Below are 24,737 nucleotides of genomic sequence, written 5' to 3' on the forward strand. Positions count from 1 at the left end.
AATATTAACCAAGAGCCACACTGTACTGTTCCCTATGCACCTGTTTCCAGGATTCTTCTCAGATTACAAAGACATTATGTGGAAGGGTGGTTTAAGAATCACATTTCGAAGAGCTGCCAATGATAATAATGCTTTGATGAGGTACAGTACATTAAACTCTACTGGGGCAGCTCTGCCTAATACCCTACCTGCCGAGGGCAAATGTCTTATTCAGACTATGGTGCTAAGAATCCCGGTTGTTGAATATGAAGCCAGCTATGCTCTTAAATACAAAGCAGATATACTAAAAAATCCACAGGTGCCTTTACAATTTTATACATATCAATGTGTCCAGAAACCTGCTACTGGTAGCTATTATGAATTTGATGCTACAAACTCATTCTCCAGTATACAATATGACATGCCAGATTTTGTAGTGGTATTCTTTTAGACCGGAAGAAACAAGAACCAAGGAAAAAATTCAAGTAAGTTTGATTGCTGCAACATCAAGAACATATATCTTAAAAATGGCAGAAATGAGGTGTTTCCTAGAGAAAATTATAATTTAGACATGTCCAAGGATGATTTCCTCAAATTATACGAGGCATGTACAGCATACAAAAGAGTTACAACCGGGAATACCGACATGTATTACTCACCAGATGAATTCAAAGCACAGATACCCATGTTTGTCATCAACACCTCAAAAAGGAAACAGGTTGTGGTTGATGACAGGACAAACATTAAAATTATCTGTGAATTTCATGATACCTTCCCTGATGACACTATATGTAATGTTATTCTTATAGGTGAAATATCATATGTTTATGATGTAAGAAATGAAAGAGTCAGAGAGCAATTCTAGAAGACCTATGCACAATGCATTGTCTTAGTATTAGATATATGAGTTGAGCCCGGTCCTGAATTAAAATATTCAGGACATTCCACGTCAACATATTAACATAATAGTACAAAAATATTTTGAACAAGTATTTAAGCATATATTACAGTATACTACTGTGTAAGCGAAAAGCTCTTATGAGCATTTTTGGCTTAGTTTTAAGTGTAGCCATAACAATATCAGGAAGACTATATTTTTAGCAGGCTTACAGACAACAGACTGACAGATTCAGCTTTTGTACACATGACCAAATCAGTCTGTTGAGGCTTCTTCATTTGTACACTGTAATTCTTCATTTGTAAACTAGGGCTCAAGATTCTTTGCATTTAACTGTGTAGCACACTTGGGCAATTGACTCGTATAGACATCTTGACATTGTTTTAAGTATAGCCAAATCAGTCTGTTTAATCATATGAGCTCTTCATTTGTATGATTTGTGTGCTCATCCTATAGTATTTTATACTACTAAGAAGAGGATACCCGAAGAAGAGTTGTGGTAATAGGGAATGTAGACTTATCAAAAGAAGAGGAAGCTTTTTTAAAACTAGGAAGAGGTTTCAAAGTTAAAGAAAGAAATGTAGATTATGAGGAAGTTATATATGACATTGAAGAAGCAGTGCTCCATATAAAAGAAGAACCAGCAAGAGACAAGATTAGAAGAAGAACAACAGCCATACTGAAGAAAGAAATGGGAAAACAAGGAAAAGTAGATAATTTGAGTCAAAAAGAAAGGGAAGGGATGAAGAAAATAAAGAAAAGAAATGATGTGGTGATAGAGCAGGCAGATAAAGGAGGAGCAATTGTGTTGAAGGAAAGAGAATGGTAAGGAAGGAAGTTTGAAGACCTAAAAGAAAACGGATATGAGGAGATTTGTGGAACAGAAGAAGAACAAACTATAAAAGAAAGGGTCATACAAGACTGTAGGAGGAGTGGATTCAAGAAATGCATAAAGGAGACAGGAAGACTACCAAGCTTGAAAGGCTTTCCAAAGATACACAAAGAGGAGATAAAGATAAGACCAGTAATGAACTGCAGAAACAATATTTTGGAACCCTTGGAAAATAAATTAAAGGAAGTTATTGAAGTGTTAGTAACACAGCAAGAAAGCAGAGCAGTTAAGAACAGCGAACAAGTAGTAGACCTCATTAAAGGACTTAAGTTAAATAAGATGAATATGACAATGTTTAGCTTAGACGTGAAAAGTATGTTCCCGAGCATCAAGAGGGGTCACGTTTTGGATATTATTAAAAAGAGATTGGGACAAGAAATTATAGGAGAATGGGATAGTGAAAGGGTAGTGAAGGCGCTGGAAACCATTTGGAATAACGGTTACAGTATAGTGGGAGATAAAATAATGTTAATGAGTGAAGGACTGAATATAGGTTCTAGCCTAAGCCCAGCAATGGCTGAATTTGTTATGAATGAATGGGAAAAGAAAGTGATAGAAAAAGGAAGTGACAAAATAATTCTGTTTTGCAGATATGTGGACGATTGTTTTGGCATATGGAAGCCAACGAAGAGGCAACTCGACATTTTTGCCAAAGAAATACAAGATGAAGAAAGAGGGGTATTTTTGGAACTTGAAATAGAAGAAGAAGACAAATTAAGATATCTTGATATATTGATGAAGAGGAAGTGAGGAGAAGAAATTTAAACCGCTTGGCATCAGAAGAAGTATGCAGCAGGGGTATTCTGCCACAAAAGAAGTGATGTAAGTGAGGTGACAAAAAAAAAATTATAAAGAATATGGAGGACAGAATAAAGAAAATATGCACGAAGAAATGTGAAAAAGAAGGCAAAATAAATAGCCTATGGAAACAGCTGGAAAAGAATGGCTATGAGAAGCAGGATAGACTGGACATAAACAGAAGAAGGAAGAAAAGAGGAAGGGGAGAATTGGAAGAGAAAGAAAAAGAGGAAGAGAAAGAAAAATAGAAAATGGTTTGGAATAAGGAGTATGGGGAAGACCACAGAGAAGATATGCAAAATCCTTAGGAAAGCGGGCATTAAAACTTACAGGAAGGGAGGGAGAAGCATCTTAGGAATAGCGAAGAATGTAAACAAGGAAAAGGTAAACAGAGAAGAGGAAGAGGAAGGGATTATCTACGAAGTAAAATGTAAAGAATGTCAGAGTGTGTACATAGGAGAAACGAAAAAGATACTGAAAGACAGGTTGAAACAACATAGGGATGATGTACGACTCAAGAGAGAGAGAGAAATGCGATATTTAAACACACGAGAGAAACAGGACATGACATAGAGTGGGATGAGGCTAAGCAGATAGGAAGGGAGAAGAGAATGCTAGTGAGAAAATGGAAGGAAGACAAGGAAATCGAGAACAAAGGTGAAGAGGGCACAATGAATTGGAATGGGGGACTGAAGTTAAACAAAAAATGGAAGAAGGTGTTAGAAAGAATGGAAAGGACAAGAGAGAAAGAGGAGAGGAGAAGGAAGAAGAATTAAGGAAAAAGAGCGTGAGATATAAAGCCCAAGCACATTCTATATGGAAGTAAATATGTTTAGCCTTTTAGGTGAAAGTACAGTTGACAAGGGAAAGCCACCTGCTAGAAAGTTCTAGAACAACTTTCTAATAGTCTGGAGGGAGTAATGTTTGTGTATATATAATGCCCTGTTTTTTGTATCTTGTTACTTTTGTACTTGATACAGAGTCTGAAGAAGACCTTGCTAGAAGGTTGAAACGTTACCTTTAGTTTATGTTTTTAATAAAATAAATTACTGCCTTGATCAGCATATGTATATTTTTTCATAATCATGGAAACAAGGCTTAATGGTGCTATGTAATATGTCTGCACTGAGGATCCAATCTGGTATCCTTTAATACAAGACAACAATGCAATTGGGAAGGCACAATCACAAAATCACATATGGTAAAAAGAAATTAGCAACTACAGGGTATAGAGAAAGTTATGCACACATGATTTTAAGTTACGTAATTTCGTACAAAGAGAGAGAGAGAGAGACATGAATCTTACATTGGTAATTAACTCTGCAGTCTGGATATTTCTTTTAAAGATTAAATTAGATTATCATGCTGTGCATGAACGTTCAATAAGGGGAAATTGACTAAGGTTTAATAATTTTAGCACGAAGTGAAAACAAATATGGATAAAAGACAGTTGTGGAATAGCTTGCAAAAATTTTTGATGTGTATTCATGATCTCTGTGATTATCTATCGATTCGATGGAAATAATTATACTTACTTGGGCAAGAAGCGGCAACATCAAAAAATCAACCTCCCAAAGCAGCTAGCAGGGAAACGGGATTTTGTCAAAATAACCGTTCTGCGCTGTAATTGGACACCGGGAGATACAACGGCAGGAATGTAAAAAATTAACTTCAAAAGCAGGAAAGTATGCAAAAAAGAATAGGTACTGGTTACTTGAAATAGTATACGTAATACTTCCTTCGAAAATCTTGCACACACTACTGCACCTTACTACCATAAAAAAATAAGGTTATTGACCACATCTTCTCACCTCCGGCATTGCAGCAGAGCGCACACTAATCGATTTTTCGTGGAGATTGATATCATCCGACCATTCCTCCGTGGCCAGGCTGTCTATCCATTGGTCAGCTGTGGATTCATCCAGAAGAAACTTTTCCCAATCAGTGTCCACGATTCTATAGTTGCTGACTCTTCTCATTCTGTGCAGAGGTTCCGCCTCCTCAACAAGGCTTTCCTGGGATTGTTTGAAATTGAAAATTGCAAGAAACAATAACGGCAACAAAGCCTTGTTTATCCACGCTGTGTGTCCAGTCTTCATCTTGTTTCACCGGCGAAAGAATTTGTTGTAAAGCGCTCTTGGAGGAAATGTTCACTAGCGTTGGCTGATGATCTGCAAGAACAAGAACAATACAATCTTGGTTAGTTTAAAGACCACAAGTCACAGACATTCCGAGAAAGTTATCTTGTATAACATCCATTCCCCCAAAATGCACACACCTTGTACACAGATGAAAGATTTTAACATTCAGAATTTAGGGATGCATTGGGTTTTCTAGCCCAAAGTCTAAATTATATGTTTGTTATAGTTTGTTTCTAATTTCTCTTTATTCACAGAAAGGCTAAAGGGACTGGATCTACGGTTTAACGTGGTATCCGAAGCACTATTTGACTGTGCCGGGTATCGAACCAGGAACTCCTTGATAACAAGGCGACGATGTTAGCACTACGTAATCGGGGTTACTACAAATCATAGAATTACCAACGTTGACTATGTGAACACTTTGATCAGTTTTAAGATGGGTCGGATCATGCGATATGAGTCAATTGCATACATTTTCACCTCCTTAGCTAGAAATTAGCACAATACCTGTCGCCCAACGATCTAAATGGACCAAAATGCTCTTCATGGTTTCATAACAGATGTATGTATAAAGTTTTTCACTGCATTCCTTGCAAGGGCTCAAATGTGAGGATGATTCCCGTTAACCCCCGAGGTAATGACCAGCTGCTGGGAAGGGGAGGGCCAAGCAATGACTCATTTTTCCGTGTCGCTCTCGCGAATGTCAGATCGCTAGTTCCGAAAATGGACGAACTGCGGCTTGTTGTAAAAGAGGGAGACTTCGATTTGATTGTCATTACAGAAAGCTGGATAAAGGACGGAACACCACTATCTCTAATTAGTATACAGGGTTATGAAACGCTAACAAAAAATAGAACCAAGAAAAACTGTGGCGGAATTGTAGTTTTTCATAAATCTAACTTAATTGTTCGAACAATAGAGACGAAAGTAAATACTGAAGGCATCGAAACGTTAACTTTGATTCTGAAGTACATGAATAAACAGTTTGGTGTATGTTCCATATACAGACCGCCAAATGTCCCATACACAAAACTTACATTGTTCGAAGAATTAATGTCCGAAATCTATCCACTAGTTGATAATCTCTTCCTCTTAGGAGATGTAAACTGCGATTATCTCACCCCGAATAAACCAGAAACACGGCTTTTAAGATCGATTTTTGATTCATTTGGTCTAACGCAAATAGTTAATAAACCAACCCGTATCACCGAAAAAAGTAAAACGCTGCTTGACATCATAGCTGTCGACAATACAGAATTACTGTTTAAAACTGACGTCACTGTCCCAATCGGTAAATCAGACCACTGCGTTGCGTACGCTGATTTCTTGTTGCAGAAGCCGGAACCTCAAGCGAGTTACGTTTATTGTAGAAATTTTAATACCTTCAACGAAGAAAGTTTTGCAAAAGATATAACTGATGTAGATTGGTCAAAGCTTTACTCACTTGATGATGTTAATAATAAAGTGGAGTTTTTGACCTCAAATATACAAAATGTTTTTGACACGCACGCACCTCTAAAAATCGTAAAGCACAATAAGAAAAATGCACCGTGGATCACCAGTAATGTTAAATTGTTGATGAGAATCAGAGATAACGCGCTACGAAAGTTCAAACGTTCGAACAATCCAAGCGACTGGCAACAATATAAAGAACTCCGGAATTTTACAACAACTGTCATAAGACAAGAAAAGAAATGTTATCTTACCTTCAAATTTGGCGGGAAAAATTTAAACCGGAGAGAAACATGGAATGAGTTGAAACAATTGGGTATTGTTAACAATAAAAAGCCTCACGATAATACATTCTCTCTCATAAGTACCACTGAAGATTTAGATGCTGTTAATGACCATTTTGGTAAAATTTGCAATGAATCTGAAATTCCTCCTCCACTTAAGGCTCAGCAAATAAATCATTTCGAGAACAAAACCTGTTCCACCGCTGAACAATATTTTAGCTTTACTGAGGTAACTGAAAAAGATGTACATAGAACTATTTATAGTATACGCTCAAATAGTTTTGGAGTAGATGGTATCAGCACTAAAATGCTCAAACTTTCTTTGCCTTATGTTTTATCTCCGCTAACGCACGTCATTAACTCCTCTCTTTCCAGTGGCGTCTTTCCTGAAATGTGGAAAGAAGCACGAATCCTGCCACTTCAGAAAAAGCAGATCGCCACTTCTTACAATGACTTTAGGCCTATCAGTCTTTTGCCTGTGCTATCTAAAGTACTCGAGAAAATAGTGCATTCTCAGATGTTAAACTACGTTAACACGAATAATTTACTGCCGCTGCAGTCCGGATTTCGTGAGAAACACAGCACAGCCACTGCTCTTGCTAAAGTTGTGGATGATATTCTCTATGCCATTGATAAACAGCAAGTCACTATTTTAGTACTTCTGGATCTCAGTAAGGCTTTTGACACTGTGCAGCATGATTTATTATTAGCCAAACTTAAATATTACAAGTTTTCTCCTTCAACATTAAACTGGTTTCAAACATATCTATTTAACAGACGCCAAAGGGTCGTATTACATAATTCACCATCTCACGTGTCTCAACCTATAACGCTGAAAGCAGGCGTGCCGCAAGGATCGATATTAGGCCCCCCCCCTCCTCTTCACCCTTTACACTGCAGATTTGCAGCAAGTCATAAAATTCTTCACTCCACATTTTTACGCAGACGATACCCAGTTATATTTCTCAGATCATTACGCTTCGTTGGAACATAAGCTTCAGTCACTAAATTCTGACTTGAACATCGTCAGTAACTGGTGTGTATCTAACGGTCTTAAAATAAATCCAGAAAAATCCACTTTCATGATCATTGGTTCTAATTATTCAAGGTCGTTAATTAAAAATATTAAGATCGAGCTCAAAATGAACAATTTGCCCATTGTCAGGAATAACACTGCTAAAAATCTTGGTCTGATTTTTGACGAAATTTTTGATTGGACAGAACATGTAAAGACGCAATGTAGGAAAGCTTATGGAACACTTAGGAATCTGAATCGTTTCCCTGACTTCCTCCCTGCGGAATGCAAGCTAAGACTCATCCAAGCATTAATCTACCCTTTGTTCGACTATTGTGATAATGTTTACGGCCCTCAACTCTCGCAAAAGCTCAGTAAAAAAATACAAATGGTGCAAAATGCCTGCTTCCGATACATTTTTCAAGCAAAAAGATCCGATCATATTCTTCCATTCTTAAATAATAATCAGGTTCTTACCATGGCAAACAGAAGGAAGTTGCACTATCTCTGTTTTATACGCCGCATACTGACAGAAGGTAAACCGCAGTACCTGTTTGAGAAGATGCATTCCCGTAGGGAAATCCATCAGTATGTTACCCGTAAGCGGAACAACTTCGATTTACCCCATCATTCTACCACAGCCTACAAATCATCTTTCTCCTTTTCGGCTCCCAAAGCATGGAATGCATTGCCTGCAAATATCGCTAGTGTAAACAACCCATTATATTTCAAAGGAAAAATAAAAGATCTGCTGTTAATGGAACAATGGCAGAGTCGGGGCACATACTAAAGGTATCAAGTCACTCACTATAAGGAATTGTATTATTGTATTATTATTATTATTGACTTTTTGTATTTCTAGTTACACTTTTTTTTTGTATGCAACTAAATCCTATGTATTTTTTCTTTCTTAATTTTTATTTTATTTTTTATTTGTATTATTATTATTCTTTTTTACGTTTAGCTTACTGTTCCATAAGCTTATAATAATCACATATGTATTATATTGACAAGGGTTAGGTGGCAGAGCAGCCCTTGGCTGAACCTCGCCCGCTGAATAAAGAAAATTTTTTTATTATTATTATTATTATTATTATCCAAGGAAATGCGCACACACGTTACGAAAGCCACACAGGTGGACGAGAGAGTTCAGTGGTCGACTCACGTAATCGTCACAGAAGATCCTGTGTTCCAGTCTCTGCTTTAGCATGGGTGAATTTTGCTTGATCAGTGCCACCTATTCACCATTCATCCCCATCGACGGGATTAGCCAACAGTAAACGCAAAAAAATCCAAATAAAAAAATCTTTATCTTATATTGTGTAACGTTGTCAACCCTTCCGTACACGGGTGAAATTGTTATTACGTGACTGGACGGGTTGTGCCTATCAGGAATAAAAAAAGTCAATTAAATTATAAACAAAAACTTTTGTAAATAAAATAGCTATTTGGTTGAACAAATATGTGTATTACTAATTGATACATAATTATGGAAACATGAAAATCATGATTTTAAGTTGTTTAACTTTAGTGTTAATCGAAGGTATCAGGAAAGCACATCTTACAGAATTTTGGATGCCCCTTTAAACTGTTTTTCCAATTTTGTTTATCCCAGCTAAGCAAACAATGCACGAAAAACAAACCTTTTTGCTTATGTTACTCTTACGTTTTTCAGATTTTTTTAAAAGAAAAAAAACAATTTTCGAGTAAAAAGATTTTTTTTATATAGCAGCGTGATGCATGCCACCGTTGTGCTCCTTCAGAATGATTGCGTCATCATCGCCTACAGTTCCGGCCAGCCAAATAGGAAGAATAATGACAATTTACATTTGCGAACGGTTCAGAAAAGAAATATGGAAGATGTCCTTGCCAACATGAAATATTTCCGGTTATATAACACATTAGTTGTCCTTGTACATACCGAAGCGTCGGAATGGCATTTTCTGAATGAAAAATGATTGCACTTTCTTCAATCTGAGCGTTGATATTGTAATCACAAAGACATTACATTAGTCTTGATTGCGAATTAAAGTTAAAAAGGAGGGAACGTAAATATAAATAGTTAATGAACAATAGAGTGTCGTTAATTATTGTATGGACAAAGAAACCGATTGAGAAGGACCTTCCAGATACACTGTAAAAAAATACACTTCTTGTACACTTTTGGTAGATTTTCTTGCATATAATATGCACAAGATGTGTACTGAAGGTGTTGCAAAAGTGTACTTAAAGTGTTCTAGATGTGTGCGATCCGATATGACGAAATTTTGTACACTTGTTTCACACTTTGGGGACACATTCAAAGTTGTGTGTACTTCTTCAACGCTTTCTGTACACCCTTGTTTAAAGTAAGTCTGTACACTTTGTAACACATGATTTCCTTTTGTGTTGTTGGTCATATCGATTGTTATTTTATACTTTTTTGACAATTGAATATCTTATGAACATAAATCAATTTCATTATATAAAGCAGTAACACACTTGAAAGCAAGGAACATTAAACAATAACAAAATATAACTATGTTTTTCCTGGAACGCATGGAAATCGCATTGCATCATGAAACTATCAATACTTTTTTTTTTAATGTACCAATTTGATAATTGGATAAATCTCATTAAAATGGAAGAACGAGCAAGTTGAATGTTCCTAGGAAATTAATATATTTTCTTAAATCGAACTATTCATCTTTAAAGCACACCAAAACAGATCGTTAACTTCGGGGGGCTGGTTTTTGCTGGAAACTTGTCATCATCATTATTGTGTAACGCCACTTACTTCGCCTTACGGAATCGGGACGATGAGGTAATAAGAATAAATTCAAATTGCGGAAGTATCCGGAACAGACAATTTAGGCCGTGAAACAGTCTGTGCGTGCTCAACGACTATTGTGTCTGTATGTTTTTGTGTGACTGTAGAAAAGAAATTTGCAGTATTAAAAAGAAGAACCAACCAGAGAAGAAAAGAAGCAGTGAGTATCATTTTATTTTACTCTGGAATGTAATGACTTGTTTGTTTTAATGTACTGATTAGTAACTAAATGTTGGTGTAATTTCAAAATAAAATCGTGATCTAACAAAAGCACATGAATGACACTGTCTATTGCTACTTGAGGTTGCTTAACAACAATAAAGCATTCTAATCTAATATCTTTATGAAAAGTTTCAGAACGTATAGTATCTTAGCAGCCATGGAACTATTTTCGCAAGAGTTACTACGCGAGTTTCTTGCTACAAAATTGCAAAATTTAGGAATAAATCAGATATTTTAATTTATTTTTGGTTGCAGATAATGTTACTTTGTACTGGTGAAAAAATAAAATGGAAGATGGTAAAGGATACAAAAATATGAAACTACCAAATTTATATTGCCAAAATTCAAACAATTTGGTTTCCATTTCCTTTGGCGGAGATAAAAACATCCCTGGCAGGGATAACAAAAAAAACATTATTTTACCCGGGTTAAATCACGGCATCCAGGCCCGTAGCTAGAGGGGGACAGGAGGGCAACTGTGCCCCTGAGACCCTGCTCTGCCCCCCCCCCATGTGAAAAATCAAGGAAATGTTTTTCGCGATAACAATTACGAATTAGAAGAATGAGTTAAGATTGAATGAAGGAGAAAGTTACGGAAACTATTTATACATGGACGAAGCTTGTTGCTTCGAACTAATGGGAAAAGTTCAACCTTTACTGAAAAGCAAGCTTTGGTGTCCGTAAGTTGACCATGTGTAGCGAAACTTTCAAATGTTTGGAATGCTAGGTTATTTTGGGTCAAACTGAAGGCATCCTGTAACTTGAACCCACTCGCAACCCCCCAACCAACGTCTGTTGGCCTGTGTTTGCCGCTCGCTTTGGGGAAAGTGGGCTTCGACGGACCTTGCCCCCAACCACTTCCACATCTGGTTCAGACCATTGACGAGAGCCGTTGTTGAGGGAGAGAAAGAGACGCATTCTTCTTTGCACATTGATTTGTTACGGATGTCTAGTGTGTTAGAGAAACTTGGAGATATTTTCTTCAGAAACGAGTTGCAAGGTAAGTTTGAGTTTATTTACCTCATCTAACATTAAGTAAAACTCTTGTCATGTCACGTCAGAATGGCTTTTCAATTCATAGTGGCATGATGGGGCCTCGACCGAAATGAAGTAATTCATGTTATTCAGATTTGAAAATGCTCACATATACATTAGAATATACTAGAGCTGAGCCGATACCACCATTTGCCGTCGCCGATGCCGATCCCGATACATGAATAATTCCAGTACAAAGTAACAAAGGCTGGTTACCGAGTCATGCTAACTCATCACATCACTAGGCACGTATCTAGAAATATATAATTTGGGGAGCCAGTCCGAGCCAAGTGTCTCACTAATATAATAATAGAAGTGTTTCTACTTAATACGTTAATAATTATTTGTAATATGAAAATTAATTAATTAGTACTTAATTTCTCCGATGTGTAGGGAGTATTGTTGTATCTAACGACAGGCTAAGAAACGGAGGAAAGACAACGTTTATACTTATTTTGTTCTTTCTATATCTTGACTAAAAAAATATTGTAATTACACAAATAGTAAAAAGACGCTATAAAATCAGAGATAAAACAGCAAACATTCATCATCTGGCTTACGTGTAGTTAAGACCGCTAATATTTGTGTAATAACAACAGTAATGGCAAGGAAACTTGTCAAAGAAATAAAAAAAATTGAATATTTATTGAATAACAAAAATAATGATGGTACGTCCATTTGATGAAAAGTAAAGTTCCTGATAAATTGTTTATGTACATTATTGTAAGTGGTGGTGTACATAAATCTTTAGAAGAGCCTCTCCGATGGTGTTGCCGTCGCCTTGTAGAACGAAGTGCGCATAGAACTCCCTCCCGCCACATCGTAACTCTCGGCGCCACCGTTGTTGTCTGGTTGGTCTCATGCTTATTCCCCGCTCCCCACTTCCCTTGCCAGCGTGTAGAGCGCCTCATTGTCATAGTTATAACCACCTGGCTTGTATATTTATATACTATCACCTGCATTATGACCAATGAAAATTTGATTTTTGCAATTCAGGTAATGAACCTTTCACAGTAAAATTGTTATCATGAAGTAAATTTGATACTACCAAAGGTGACTGCTACCTAAATATGTGTCAGAAAAAATAGTTCAGCCGCGGTGGCTCAGTCGGTAACGCGTCTGACTACCATGATAAAGATCCCGGGTTCGATCCCCGGCCGGTTCAAATCCGGGAACCTTTCTAACGTTGGAAGCGGCCCAGGCGCCCACCCAGCGTCGAATGACATTGGGTACCTGGGGGGTAAAGGCAGTCAGGGGCGTGATGCTGATCACATCACCCCCACTCACGACCGAATCAAGAAAGTGTGGGGCGTTACCCCCACACCCCCTATACGCCTTCATGGCGTGGTGCTAAGCACAGGGGAGCACTTTATTTTTTTTTACGATTGAAAATTACATTTGGAACAAAGTATGATTTTATTTTATTGAGAAATATTATATTTGCTTTATGTTATGATTTCAAACACTACAATGGGTGAAGATCATATTTCAAATTGTAAGACAATACATTGTCAGGAAGACGTCTGAGTGGAAAAGCAAACAAGTCCACAAATATTTTGCACCTGTTAAAATTATTTCTGTGGCCCGTCAATTTCAAGCTTATTGTGTATCTCCTTTCAATGCTGTTGATATTTTCTATTCTAATTCAGTTCCTGTAAGAGATGAAACTCTTGTTTGGCAACGAAAAGATGCATGAAATGAAACAAAACTGAAGGAACTTGCATCATTCATTGTGTCAATTGTGGACAAACCAGTGATGATTCTGTGAGTACCTACATATATGTATTTACACGTAAGACCATGCATATTTCATTTTTATTTTTCTTATTTTTGCGGGGGAAAGTAGTGGGAAAGTACCTATAACCAGGACAAGAAAGGAAGAGCCCCCCTCAAGCAGAATTGTCTACACTTAAACCTAGCTCAACATGCCCATATGAGCTTTTTGCTCAAGTGTGGAAGCCCCTCTAATCGAAGAGTTTTGTAAAAAAGCCCTCATGGATTCCATGAGAAAGGAAGAGCCCCTCGGATTGATGAGGCTACACTTATAAAAGGCACTTCTGTGAGATTGTTGTCCATAAACTTGTCAAAAATATGCCTTTCTTGATATTTTTTTTGCCCACACTTAAAACTAAGCCAAGATGCTCATAAGAGCCACCTACACACACACCCATACCTACCCATATTTACTTCCGGTCTATTTTTACCTATTTCTGCCCACTTCCGGTCCATTTCCGGTCTATTTTTGGCTATTTCTACCTATTTCTGCCCACTTCCGGTCCACTTCCGGTCCACTTCCGGTTTACTTCCGGTCCACTTCCGGTCCACTTCCGGTTTACTTCCGGTTTACTTCCGGTCCACTTCCGGTCCACTTCCGGTCCACTTCCGGTTTGACTACTTCCGGTCCACTTGTGGTCAAGTTGTGGCCTATTTCTGATATATTTATATTGCATCATGCTGTGCAACAAATTATTATCCAATAAATTATTAGATACGTGTTGTTTTCTGATTGGGTGCTTATGACATAATGTAATTATGTGTTATATTCTGATTGGCCTATTGTTTCAGATGTGTTGTTTTCTGATTGGGTGCTTATGACATAATGTGATTATGTGTTATATTCTGATTGGCCTATTGTTTCAGATATTTTCAATGCGGTCCGTGCTTAGTGTATATAAAGAGATTTTGCATTGCATATCAGCCAGTATTGTAAGAGCTGTTGAAGAGTAAGGTTGTATTGTTCCAGTGCTGCTTATATTTTTTAATTGTAGATTTGTATAAATTGAATTACAAATCACACTGCTGAACCCAACTGATATTTTTATCCAGCATAGAGATTTGATTTGAACCCCAAGAAATTGTATATAAATACCAAAGCCAAAAATATTAGCACACATATATACATACACACATACACACACACACAAAGCACAGTGCTGAACCCAACTGATCCAGCATAGAATTTTGAATTGAAGCCCAGGAAATTGTATATAATAAACAACAAGAAAAATGCCAAAACAAAAATATTGTGACCAATGCAATAAAAATATATTTAGCTCTAATTGGGCCAGACACCAAAAGATTTGTAATCCAGACAAATGCAAAACTCCCACAAAAATATGCCCCAAATGCCATAGAAAATATAACATGCAATACTTCGCATATACACATAAAGATACTTGTTCTGCACAGTCATCAACATTGCCCCCACAAGCATCTACATCTGGTCTGAAAAGAAAGCATGAAGCACCTCTTAATGCCAGAGTTCCAGTATTCATACACCTAGTCCTATTGCTCCTAGAAGAATTGAGGCTAGTCAGGATCCTATTGAATTGGGTCTTCTTGCTCAAAAATATTTAACCACACCTAAAGACAATAAAGATGAGGTGTTTGGCTTATATGCTGACACAGAGCTTGATGGCAGCATCATACATAGAATTGGCAATTTCAGAGTAACATTTATGGGAGATGATATAATTGTATATTCAGAATCTCGACTTGGAGAAAAAGGTGCTTTTGTTAAGTACTCCGGCACACCTGGATTGTGGGAATTGATGACTAGGAAAAGGCCTGGCAGCTATACAGATCAAGATTATGAGGATTACAAAGAAATATTAATAAAATCAGATGCTCTATACCAGAACAATGATCCCACACAAAAAAGGGTTAAGTCGAGCAGTGGGGCAAAATACAACAATTTAATCAAGCCCATATGGTCACAAATCAAGACTGGCAGTGGAATCAAACAATACAACACCCTGCCCAAAGAATTTGTGTGGGTTGATGATGTCAGGAAACTTGTAGATAGGCTATTGGTGATAGCTGGGGAGGAAAATGCTGGCAACAACAATTTTTACAATGAAAAGGTTGGAATTATGGACATGATAAGCACCAAATTGTCTAATTTTATAGTGAATGACACTAAGGGCATTGGATATCTCATAAAAATTATTAATACTCTACCCCCCCAAATTTTGGAATATTTCTGAGGGTCGGGGCCTTGTTAATGACATTATAAACAAGCTGCCATTTGAACTGCATATTCCAGGCTATCAGTATTGTGGTCCAGGCACAAAATTAGATCATAGATTACACAGAGGTGATCCTGGTGTTAACCCCTAGATGCTGCTTGTAGAGACCATGATATTGCATACAACACACATTCTGATCTTGACAAGAGACATGTTGCAGACAAGAAATTAGAAGAGGCTGCATTTGGTAGATTTGTAAGCAAAGATGCTTCTTTAAGTGAAAAAATAGCAGCATTGGGAACCACCATAGCTATGAGCACCAAACAAAAACTGGGGTGGGGGTTGTGAATATGTATATAATAAACCTACAATGAAGGCCAAGGGTGTTATGTATCAAATACCTTATGCAGGTCTCAAATCTCTTAAAACTATTGACAGTCTTTTGACCAAAAAGCAGCGCAAGAAAAAAAATTCTTGTATTGCCAAGGGTCATGGTATGAAATTGTTGCTTAGTACCCCCCAATTAAAAAAATTACAGCAATCAAGAAAAAAATCACATGTGGGGGGATTTATATTTACCATCCCTGCCATCTTAGCTGCTCTCGGGGCTGTGGGGAGCTTGGCCGGGGGATCAGCCGCAATAGGAAAGACAGTAATAGATGCCAAGAAGAATAGGGCAGAATTAGATGAGCAGAGGCGCCATAACCTGGCAATGGAGAAACAGGGCAAAGGTGTTAAGAGAGCCATGAATAAGTTTAAAAAAAACAAGAGCCGCTTACAAACCAAGATATTGAAGCTTTAATCAAGCCACTGGGCATCAAACATTTTAGAGGTGTGTACATGTCTGATTCTTTACCAGAACAACCACTCAACAAAGAGTGTGGCATTGTTAATTTGGATAAGTACAAAAATCAGGGCACTCACTGGATCTGTTATCTTAAATATTTAAAAAATGAGGCATTTGTGTTTGATTCATTTGGGGGTGTTCCACCTGAAAATTTAATAAAATATCTAAATTCAGCTAATCTTTATTACAATAATGCCCGTGTTCAAAACTTCAAAGATGTTAATTGTGGACATTTGTGTTTATCTGTTCCTAGATACATGTCTCAAATAAATAAACCATCAATTGAAGATTTTCAAAAAGCCTTGTGGTATCTGAAACATCATGGGGGTATTTCACCTCACCAGCCAAAATTCAATATTGAAACTCAAATTACATGATGATATTGTGTATCCCAAAACAATAGCTCTCAGGGCATTTTATGGCATGTACTTGATCCCTAATATTACACACCACAACAACACAATTGCAGTAGGGGATCAAAAAATTGTTATTACTCCAGGGCAATATAATCTGTCCACTCTAAATGCTCAATTACCCAGAGGTATAGTGTTAAGTCAAAATTCTGTCACTCACAGAGTAGAAATTGTATCTGCTACAGAAACAGTGGATCTGGGTACTATAGGAGAGCTGTTAGGCTTTGAGAACAACACAAAACTTGAAGCAGCAATCAAACACACTGCTATGAATATACCTAAATTCTTAGCCATAGAAACTCTGAATATTCACTGTAATGTGGCTGAGGGTATGATCACCAAATCAAATGGCATAGGCACTCACAAACAAACAGGCATCATTGCAACATTCAAACCTAATTCTGAATTTATGGAGCCCATCATCTACAATCCATCCCCAACATTATATTTTCCTGTGTGTCATAATAGAATAGATTATATTGAATTGATGGTCACTAATGAAAAAGAAGAATTAGTTGATTTTGCTGGAGCCACAACAACTGCAATCATAGAGATTAACATTTAAATAAAAATACATACAAGAAAAAAATGGAAAATATTGAGAGTTATGAGCTACAATCATTCCCCCCAAACAGGAGGACATTTGCAAATTTAAATCAACCCAACACAGAGATTGAGGTTGATCGTGATGTAGGGGATGGATTTATACACCCTCACAGAGCAGATCTATACATCAAATTTGATGTTGTAAAGCTCGATGGTACCGATTATCCGGCAAATTCAAATATAAGATTGGTAGATAATTTTGTGCCGCATCTATTCTCTGAAATTGAGATCAGAAAGCATGGCGTTGTTATAAACAGAGTGGATTATCCCGGCATTACCTCCACAGCTTTGGCCACATTAAAATTATAAAAAACCGAGGCTTCATACTACAAAATAGGTGGATTTGAGGCTGGTGATAAGATATTATCTAAGAACCACACAGTGCTGTTCCCTATGCGCCTGTTGCCAGGATTCTTCTCAGATTACAAAGAAATTATGTGGAAGGGTGGGTTAAGAATTACATTTAGAAGTGCTGCCAATGATAACAATGCCTTGATGAGGTACAGTGCAATAAACCCTACAGGAGAAGCTCTGCCTAATACCCTACCAGATGCAGGCAAATGCATTATTCAGACTATGGAGTTAAGAATCCCTGTTGTTGAGTATGAGGCCAGTTATGCTCTTAAATACAAAGCTGATATAATAAAAAATCCACAGGTTCCTCTACAATTTTATACATATCAATGTGTACAGAAGCCCGCATCTGGTACATATTATGAGTTTGATGCTACAAATTCATTCTCCAGTATTCAATATGACATGCCTGATTTTGTGGTGGTACTGTTTCAGACTGGAAGACACAACAATCAGGAAAAAAATTCAAGTAAATTTGATAACTGCAACATCAAGAACATATATCTTAAAAATGGCAGAAATGAGGTCTTTCCCAGAGAAAATTATAAAAATTATGGGTGGGTGTGTAGGTGGCTCTTATGAGCATCTTGGCTTAGTTTTAAGTGTGGGCAAAAAAAATATCAAGAAAGGCATATTTTTGACAAGTTTATGGACAACAATCTCACAGAAGTGCCTTTTATAAGTGTAGCCTCATCAATCCGAGGGGCTCTTCCTTTCTCATGGAATCCATGAGGGCTTTTTTACAAAAATCTTGGATTAGAGGGGCTTCCACAGTTGAGCAAAAAGCTCATATGGGCATGTTGAGCTAGGTTTAAGTGTAGACAATTCTGCTTGAGGGGGGCTCTTCCTTTCTTGTCCTGGTTATAGGTACTTTCCCACTACTGGGGAACACAGTATTTGACATTATACATTATTAATTTTTGGATTTTTGAAAAGTGAGAGATAAGCAATGATATGACATTAAGGGCAAAAACTGGAATAAATTCCTAAACGAGAAGTTTTAAATTTATTTACAGGCCCAACAGTTTCTGGAGCCTGCATTTTCCTAAGTATTCTATAAAGCAATGTAGAATAGATTTCGAACCAAAATGTGTGATTAAAAAGTCTACAAAAATCCAAGTATGCATGTATGGATGTTGGCAGGAATCGTAAAAAAAAAAAGAAAATCTTCTTTTTCACTGAACTTTCTGAGAATAATCCAGAACGTTTCTTCGATGCCATGAAAGCTATTTGAGGTGCTCTATTTAACATTATTTGTTTTTTTAAAACCAGAAAAAACGTAATGTATTGTGCGTTTCACAAAGGTGAAGATAAGAATTTCCATTCTAACAGCACATTCATTATCTTGTGTAATAACTGTGTATGTTGACCCAAAATTTGAGATTTTTATGTTTAAGTGGACTTAAAACACCAGATCAACCAACTGTGCGGGAGTGGTTATTCACAGCGCGCTACGACACCAGGAGTTCCGGGTTCGAACCCCGTCTGGGTATGGGTGTTCTTTGTGTTTGTACCTTCATTAATTTTATCGTATCATCTTCGCAATTAACCAAATGTGACAAAAAAGCGACTCTAAGTAACAAAAATGAAATCAAATCATTGATTGATTGCTCGATTTGGTTTATTTTACTTCGTTTTTCCGCCACTTTTGGCTAATCACGAAGATGATACGATAAAATTGATGAAGGGACACACACAAAGAATACCCATGGCCAAGCTGAGATTCTAACCCAGGATCTCTGGCTTAGTAGTCAAATCAAATCGTTTTTTATTTTCGAATGTGGGTGGGGTTTACGTGTACATTTTTTTTAGTAATCATTCATCATTTTGTAATCTTTTCCTGTTATTGACATTCTTTTTTTTAGGAATACTGGGCCCTAAAGGGGGGAGGGAGGGGTGTGACCCACACCAACCCCCCCTTGAGCACGCCACTGACTGCTACCCCAAGTGTCGACGTCACCGCACGTCACTGCCCAAAACGTTACTAAATTTGCCATTGAACTAAGAAAAATGCCTCCCTGGTGGCTGAGCACGTGATGTTTAATTCACTGTCTTTTCCCCAAGAGTCCTTAATTGAATCAAATTACTAACCATTAATTGGGCTTCTGGTTTTTTGTTTCATCCATATTGTATAAGCATGATCACATAAAAATATAGAGAGTAATGTATGAATCTGGAAAGAAATGAACCTTAGAAGAAGTTTTCATGGACAGGAACTGCTTTTTTAAACATGGTGTCATTTTATTATATGCAAACACTTTGTGAACGTATATATTTATATATTTATAGTTGCAATTTGTACATTCTTATTGGTTCTTTTTCAATTATACTACAGCATTATCTTTTCATTGAGTTAGTGTTTATTACTCCCAGTGTTGTGTTTATACTATTGTAACATTATAATGAAGTTTCTTTAAAATTAATTTGTTGTCCATTTGATTCACACATAAGCTCTTAAAAGAATTACAGTTAAGTGTAATGTTATTTATATTTTGGACTACTATATGCATTTTTTGGTTGATTTAAATATAACTTAATATTCAAGTAATGTTTTCTATTATTTAAGAAACCTAGCATTTATGAATGTTATATGTACATATATTTCCAGGATGTATCAACTTTTCAAGGTGTTACAAAGGGTTTCGAAAAGGAAGCGCCCTACCTTGCGCTGCTCATGGAGGAAAAGGAAGTGAAAGGTGTGGTCCTCGTTGCAGGTTTCTTCAAAGTGAGGGACGAAGAAAATCACTCCAGCCTGCTGACATTTTTACTTGCACTTGTTGGGGCATACTACGTTCTTGAAGTAGATTACCCCAAAGCGTGCACCCCTTTCATGGCAGTGTTGGGGTTTATTTTGTTGGGACATAAATACAAAATGTCTCCGAAGGCTACAATTTTCTGCCAAAAGTTTGCAGATTGGCAAAGAGTGAACGTGTAGTTAGTAGCAATGTATGTATATATGTGTGTGTGGGGGGGGAGGGTGTGTTTGTATGTGTGTTGTGTATACACATATAAATGGAAAATATAACCTTTGTCTTGTAAAAGAGCTTTTTGTATCGTTGTCTCTATTAATTCCATATAATTACTCATACTTTGTCCATTGTCAAAAGCTTCCACTAATTTTTCACTGCTGGTGTATATAGTTAAAGAATGTGTTTCTATTACCTCCTCTTTGACAGTGTCTTTTCAATTCTGTAGCATCACACAAAATTTTGGTTCAAAGTTGAAAGTTGTTGCTCTTTTTTTCCTTCAATTGTCAAGTTAAATGTGAGTCAACTGTATTTTTATGCTAGAAACTAAGTATAAGTACTGAATTGCGATATATCTCATGTTGTGCAAGAAGTGTTTTTAATGTGTTCTGAAAGTGTCACTCATGTATTTTCAAAAGTGTTCCAAATGTATGAAGTGTACCAGAAGTGATCAAATGTAGTATCTCGAGTACACTTCTTACACACTTTTGGGACACCTTTATATTAAAAGCACTTCTTGCACACTTCTACAACACTTCTTTTGCAGCACTTTTGTACACTTCCTGTACACTTTTGAAGCACGTCCTGTACACGTTTGAAGCACTTCCTATACATTTTTGAAACACTTCCAAACACTTCTTGTACACATTTAATGTGTACAAGAATTGATCAAAAGTAGTTTTGAGGAAGTATTCCAAAAGTGTGCAGAAAGTGTATTTTTCTTTACAGTGTAGGCTTACGCAGAAAACCTGACTGAGTTTGCAAAACAAGTTCGGTTAAACTTCTTGGTAATCCTAAACTAGAATTTGGTAGCCTTTTTGCTAAATCTAGTTAATATGACCTGCTTATTTTGGTGTCTATGAACAAATATCACGATTACTAATTCAAATTAGTCCTGGTTAACAATAATATGTTTATTGCCTATTTAAACTATTTTTTGTACATTAGAAACTATACGTTTTGTAAATAAAACCTTAAAATGATGACCAAGGCAAACTTTAATTGTATGTAAAATATACATAAGAACGTAACGTTTCCACCCTCGAACAGGGTCTTCTTCAGACAAATATTCACAATAAGAATTTACGTTACGTTTTTATATATATATTTTATACTATAAAAGTTTGCCTTGATCAGCATTTTAAGGTCTTATTAACATGGAAACAAGACTTAACAGTATACGTTTTGTTTGAAAAATTCCTATTTATGTAGCTCTGCCCTTTGGAAGGAATGGTTACGTTTTTGATTCCATGTGGAATGTCAGCGTTACCGTCATGAGAACAATTGAGAAGGTACTTGAATGCAATGGTGGCACGGAGTACACTGTGAAAATGTCAGAAAAAGAGCAAAAATTGATATTTTTGGTGTAGTTTTCGTTATTTAGCGTTGCTACTCTGTCTGAATTTGCTAATGCGAAGATGAGATGACATTGATGAAAACAACATCACGGAACTCGAAATCAGAAACCTCAGTTGCTAAAACGGCAATGAACTCGATGCGCTGACCGCACGTGAACTGGCCCTCGGCTCTCAAAAGGCCTGTGAAACTGAATATAGTTTTCTTCTCTTCTTGCAGGTGGTCTCAGGCCACATTTTTCTTTTCTAGGTACATCTTCTAAGTACTATTTCATGTACTCTCGTAATGTATCAGAAAAACTATGGACAGAAATACTTAAATTGCGATCTATTACAATGTAAATTATAGATATTTGCTCGTCTGTTCATAAGAGCCAGTAATCAACATCGAATGTCTCTTGCGACGTGTCAGATACTAGAACATTACATATTTGATTAAATAAAAAGAACGTCTTTAAAAAAGGATCAGTTATACAACGAATCTTGTCAATGTTACATTGTTGGATTGTAGCAACTTAACTGTCAAGCAAGCAGTCTGTTTTATTGTTATTTAAGATGAATAAAGATGTTATTTAAACGTCACAACAAAAAACACATATGTTTTTATGCTTGTAACAACCGTAGACTACAAGAGAAGTAGTTGCATCATTTAAGTTAAATTGTTCATTGATGGTAAATAATTTAGTTGTAAATAATAATATGTGTGCGTGTGTTAGCCCCTCTTGAGCTTGATTCCTTCAACATTAAGCCCTTAACGCTGGTCAAACAGAAGCTAAACAAAACTATAAATTAAAGATTAATCGTAGTCAAAAAGGACTTACAGACGTTAAGTGCTCATTGTAAAATGGCAAGCACTGCAGCATATTGAACATGCATTCAAGATTCAGGATTTATATACTAAGTTTCAGCAATGAAGATTTAGACATGATCAAGAAAAACTCGTGTTGAATTTACCTGAATGGTCTGAACCAGATCAACCAGACTGCAGGATTGCCTAGTAGCAGAAGGCCTTTTATAATCCTATCCTTAGCTTTTCCTATCGTTCGTAAACACCCCTCCCCCTTTCCAATGTCATCATCATCACATTGTGAGAGATCCTCACAATGGTCGTCAATAGTGTTGAGTGCCAACATTTTTTCTATCATGTTCTTACCACGTAACTTTTATAATATTCATATCCCCTGCCGCTGTTGATAATGAACATTATTTTTTTATTATTATTATTATTATTTGTGTTTGTGCGTCACCGTGGAATGACCAAGGATGTATCGTGAAGCAAACAGGAAGTTAGAATGGCATGTTTTCCCCTGTTGCTGATGTTATCTTAGTCACGACAACTGATGATCAGTAACTCCGTCTATTTCGCTTCACTTTGTGACTCTCTCTGCACTCGTGCGTGTAGTTGGTTTCACGGTGCAATGTGGACTCACCTACAACCTACTTCGTTGAATTGGTGTCAGGCAATGGCGGCTCGTGGCCTGCCTCTATTGGTGTGCACTTTAGTCACGCGTCCAGAAGTGTTGTAACTACCCCTGTCAAAAAGTCGCACCCCTTCTTGAGCACATATTGATGCTTAATATATTGGCAACCCAAGTTTTGATCAACTTTCACTGGAAATGAGGCTATGATAGAGTTATATTTCATGATTTTTTAAAACAGATTTTTTACAAATTTCAAATATTTCGAAAATTATCCAGGAAATCACGAGAAGAGCGATGTTATTGTGCAATAGTATGTAACTCAGCATTCGATAAGCTGGCAAAATCACTCGATACATAGAAATACCGATCTACAATATCCATACTATTGTCGATTTGCAAAATATATGTCATAAAAATTTCCTCCTCCGCTCCGCTGATATTAATGAACAAGGAGAATAATAACATTGGCGTTCACCAAAGAAAACGATCCAACTACCACATGGAGCAAATCAATTGTAATCTATCTAGCTGTTGTTTATTTCTAATGACAGACTGATCGAACCAAGCAAATCAAGGAAATCAAGAGCATAATAAATCTTAAAGAAAATTACAGAACTCACTCAGTTCACACTGCCCTGCTTCTTACTTCAGAACGTTTCCTTCCCATCCGCGTATAAATATATTTCTGCAGTTGCTACAGACTTTGTAGCTAACTTCCATCCAAAAATTCAACAACGTTAAATATTAAGTCTCTGCTCTCTCTATGTACAGTTTCCCTATTCATCATCAAATCAAAAAGTTTGCACTGAAACCGTTACGAGCTTTTGACAGCGCTAAAGAATTTTGCAACTCAGTAACAGAAACACACAATGCAAAATAGCTGGCTGATTGATGTACGCTCCCTTCGCGTGGGTTGATAATTCGGCTACTGCGCCACAGAGACAGTTTATCTTGGCTAAGATGCACTAAGTAAACGCAATATTAGGCATGTTTAAAACACACGTCTCGCTTTCTGTTGCCCTCCTCACCTTCCCCTTTTTCTTCCCCTATCATGCACGGGACACAATTCGGAGGGACAATATACCATCGAAATTTAACTCACAAAAAAAATAAAATGCAATGATGTATGGGTTGTCTCGACTCTGTCGCACAATCTCTAATATAATGGGTTTGCAACAAGCGCGACTCGGTCGACGCGGGTTGATATCACTGAATGCAGGCTTCTTCACCATCCCTCTTGGTGAAGCGGCGTGGGGACACTTGATGTTTCAAAGGACATAGA

General features: G+C 37.0%; 2 protein-coding genes across 2 annotated transcripts in view; both read right to left on the bottom strand.

The window, feature by feature from the left end:
- Positions 1 to 4,642, bottom strand: part of LOC145986697 (aminopeptidase N-like) — a 63,465-nt gene extending 58,823 nt beyond the window's left edge. The window contains exon 1 of the mRNA XM_083121012.1: positions 4,379 to 4,642. Coding sequence (XP_082977138.1) covers positions 4,379 to 4,546 — 168 coding nt within the window. The 5' untranslated portion in view covers positions 4,547 to 4,642. The remainder of the gene's footprint in view (positions 1 to 4,378) is intronic.
- An 11-nt stretch (positions 4,643 to 4,653) lies between these two features.
- The window catches only part of LOC145986700 (uncharacterized), a 32,950-nt gene continuing 12,866 nt past the window's right edge, over positions 4,654 to 24,737 (bottom strand). The window contains exon 4 of the mRNA XM_083121013.1: positions 4,654 to 4,738. Within this exon, the coding sequence (XP_082977139.1) occupies positions 4,663 to 4,738 (76 nt within the window). The 3' untranslated portion in view covers positions 4,654 to 4,662. The remainder of the gene's footprint in view (positions 4,739 to 24,737) is intronic.

This window comes from Lepisma saccharinum, chromosome 4, assembly GCF_977018435.1.
Source record: "Lepisma saccharinum chromosome 4, izLepSacc3.1, whole genome shotgun sequence".
Taxonomy (NCBI): domain Eukaryota; kingdom Metazoa; phylum Arthropoda; class Insecta; order Zygentoma; family Lepismatidae; genus Lepisma; species Lepisma saccharinum.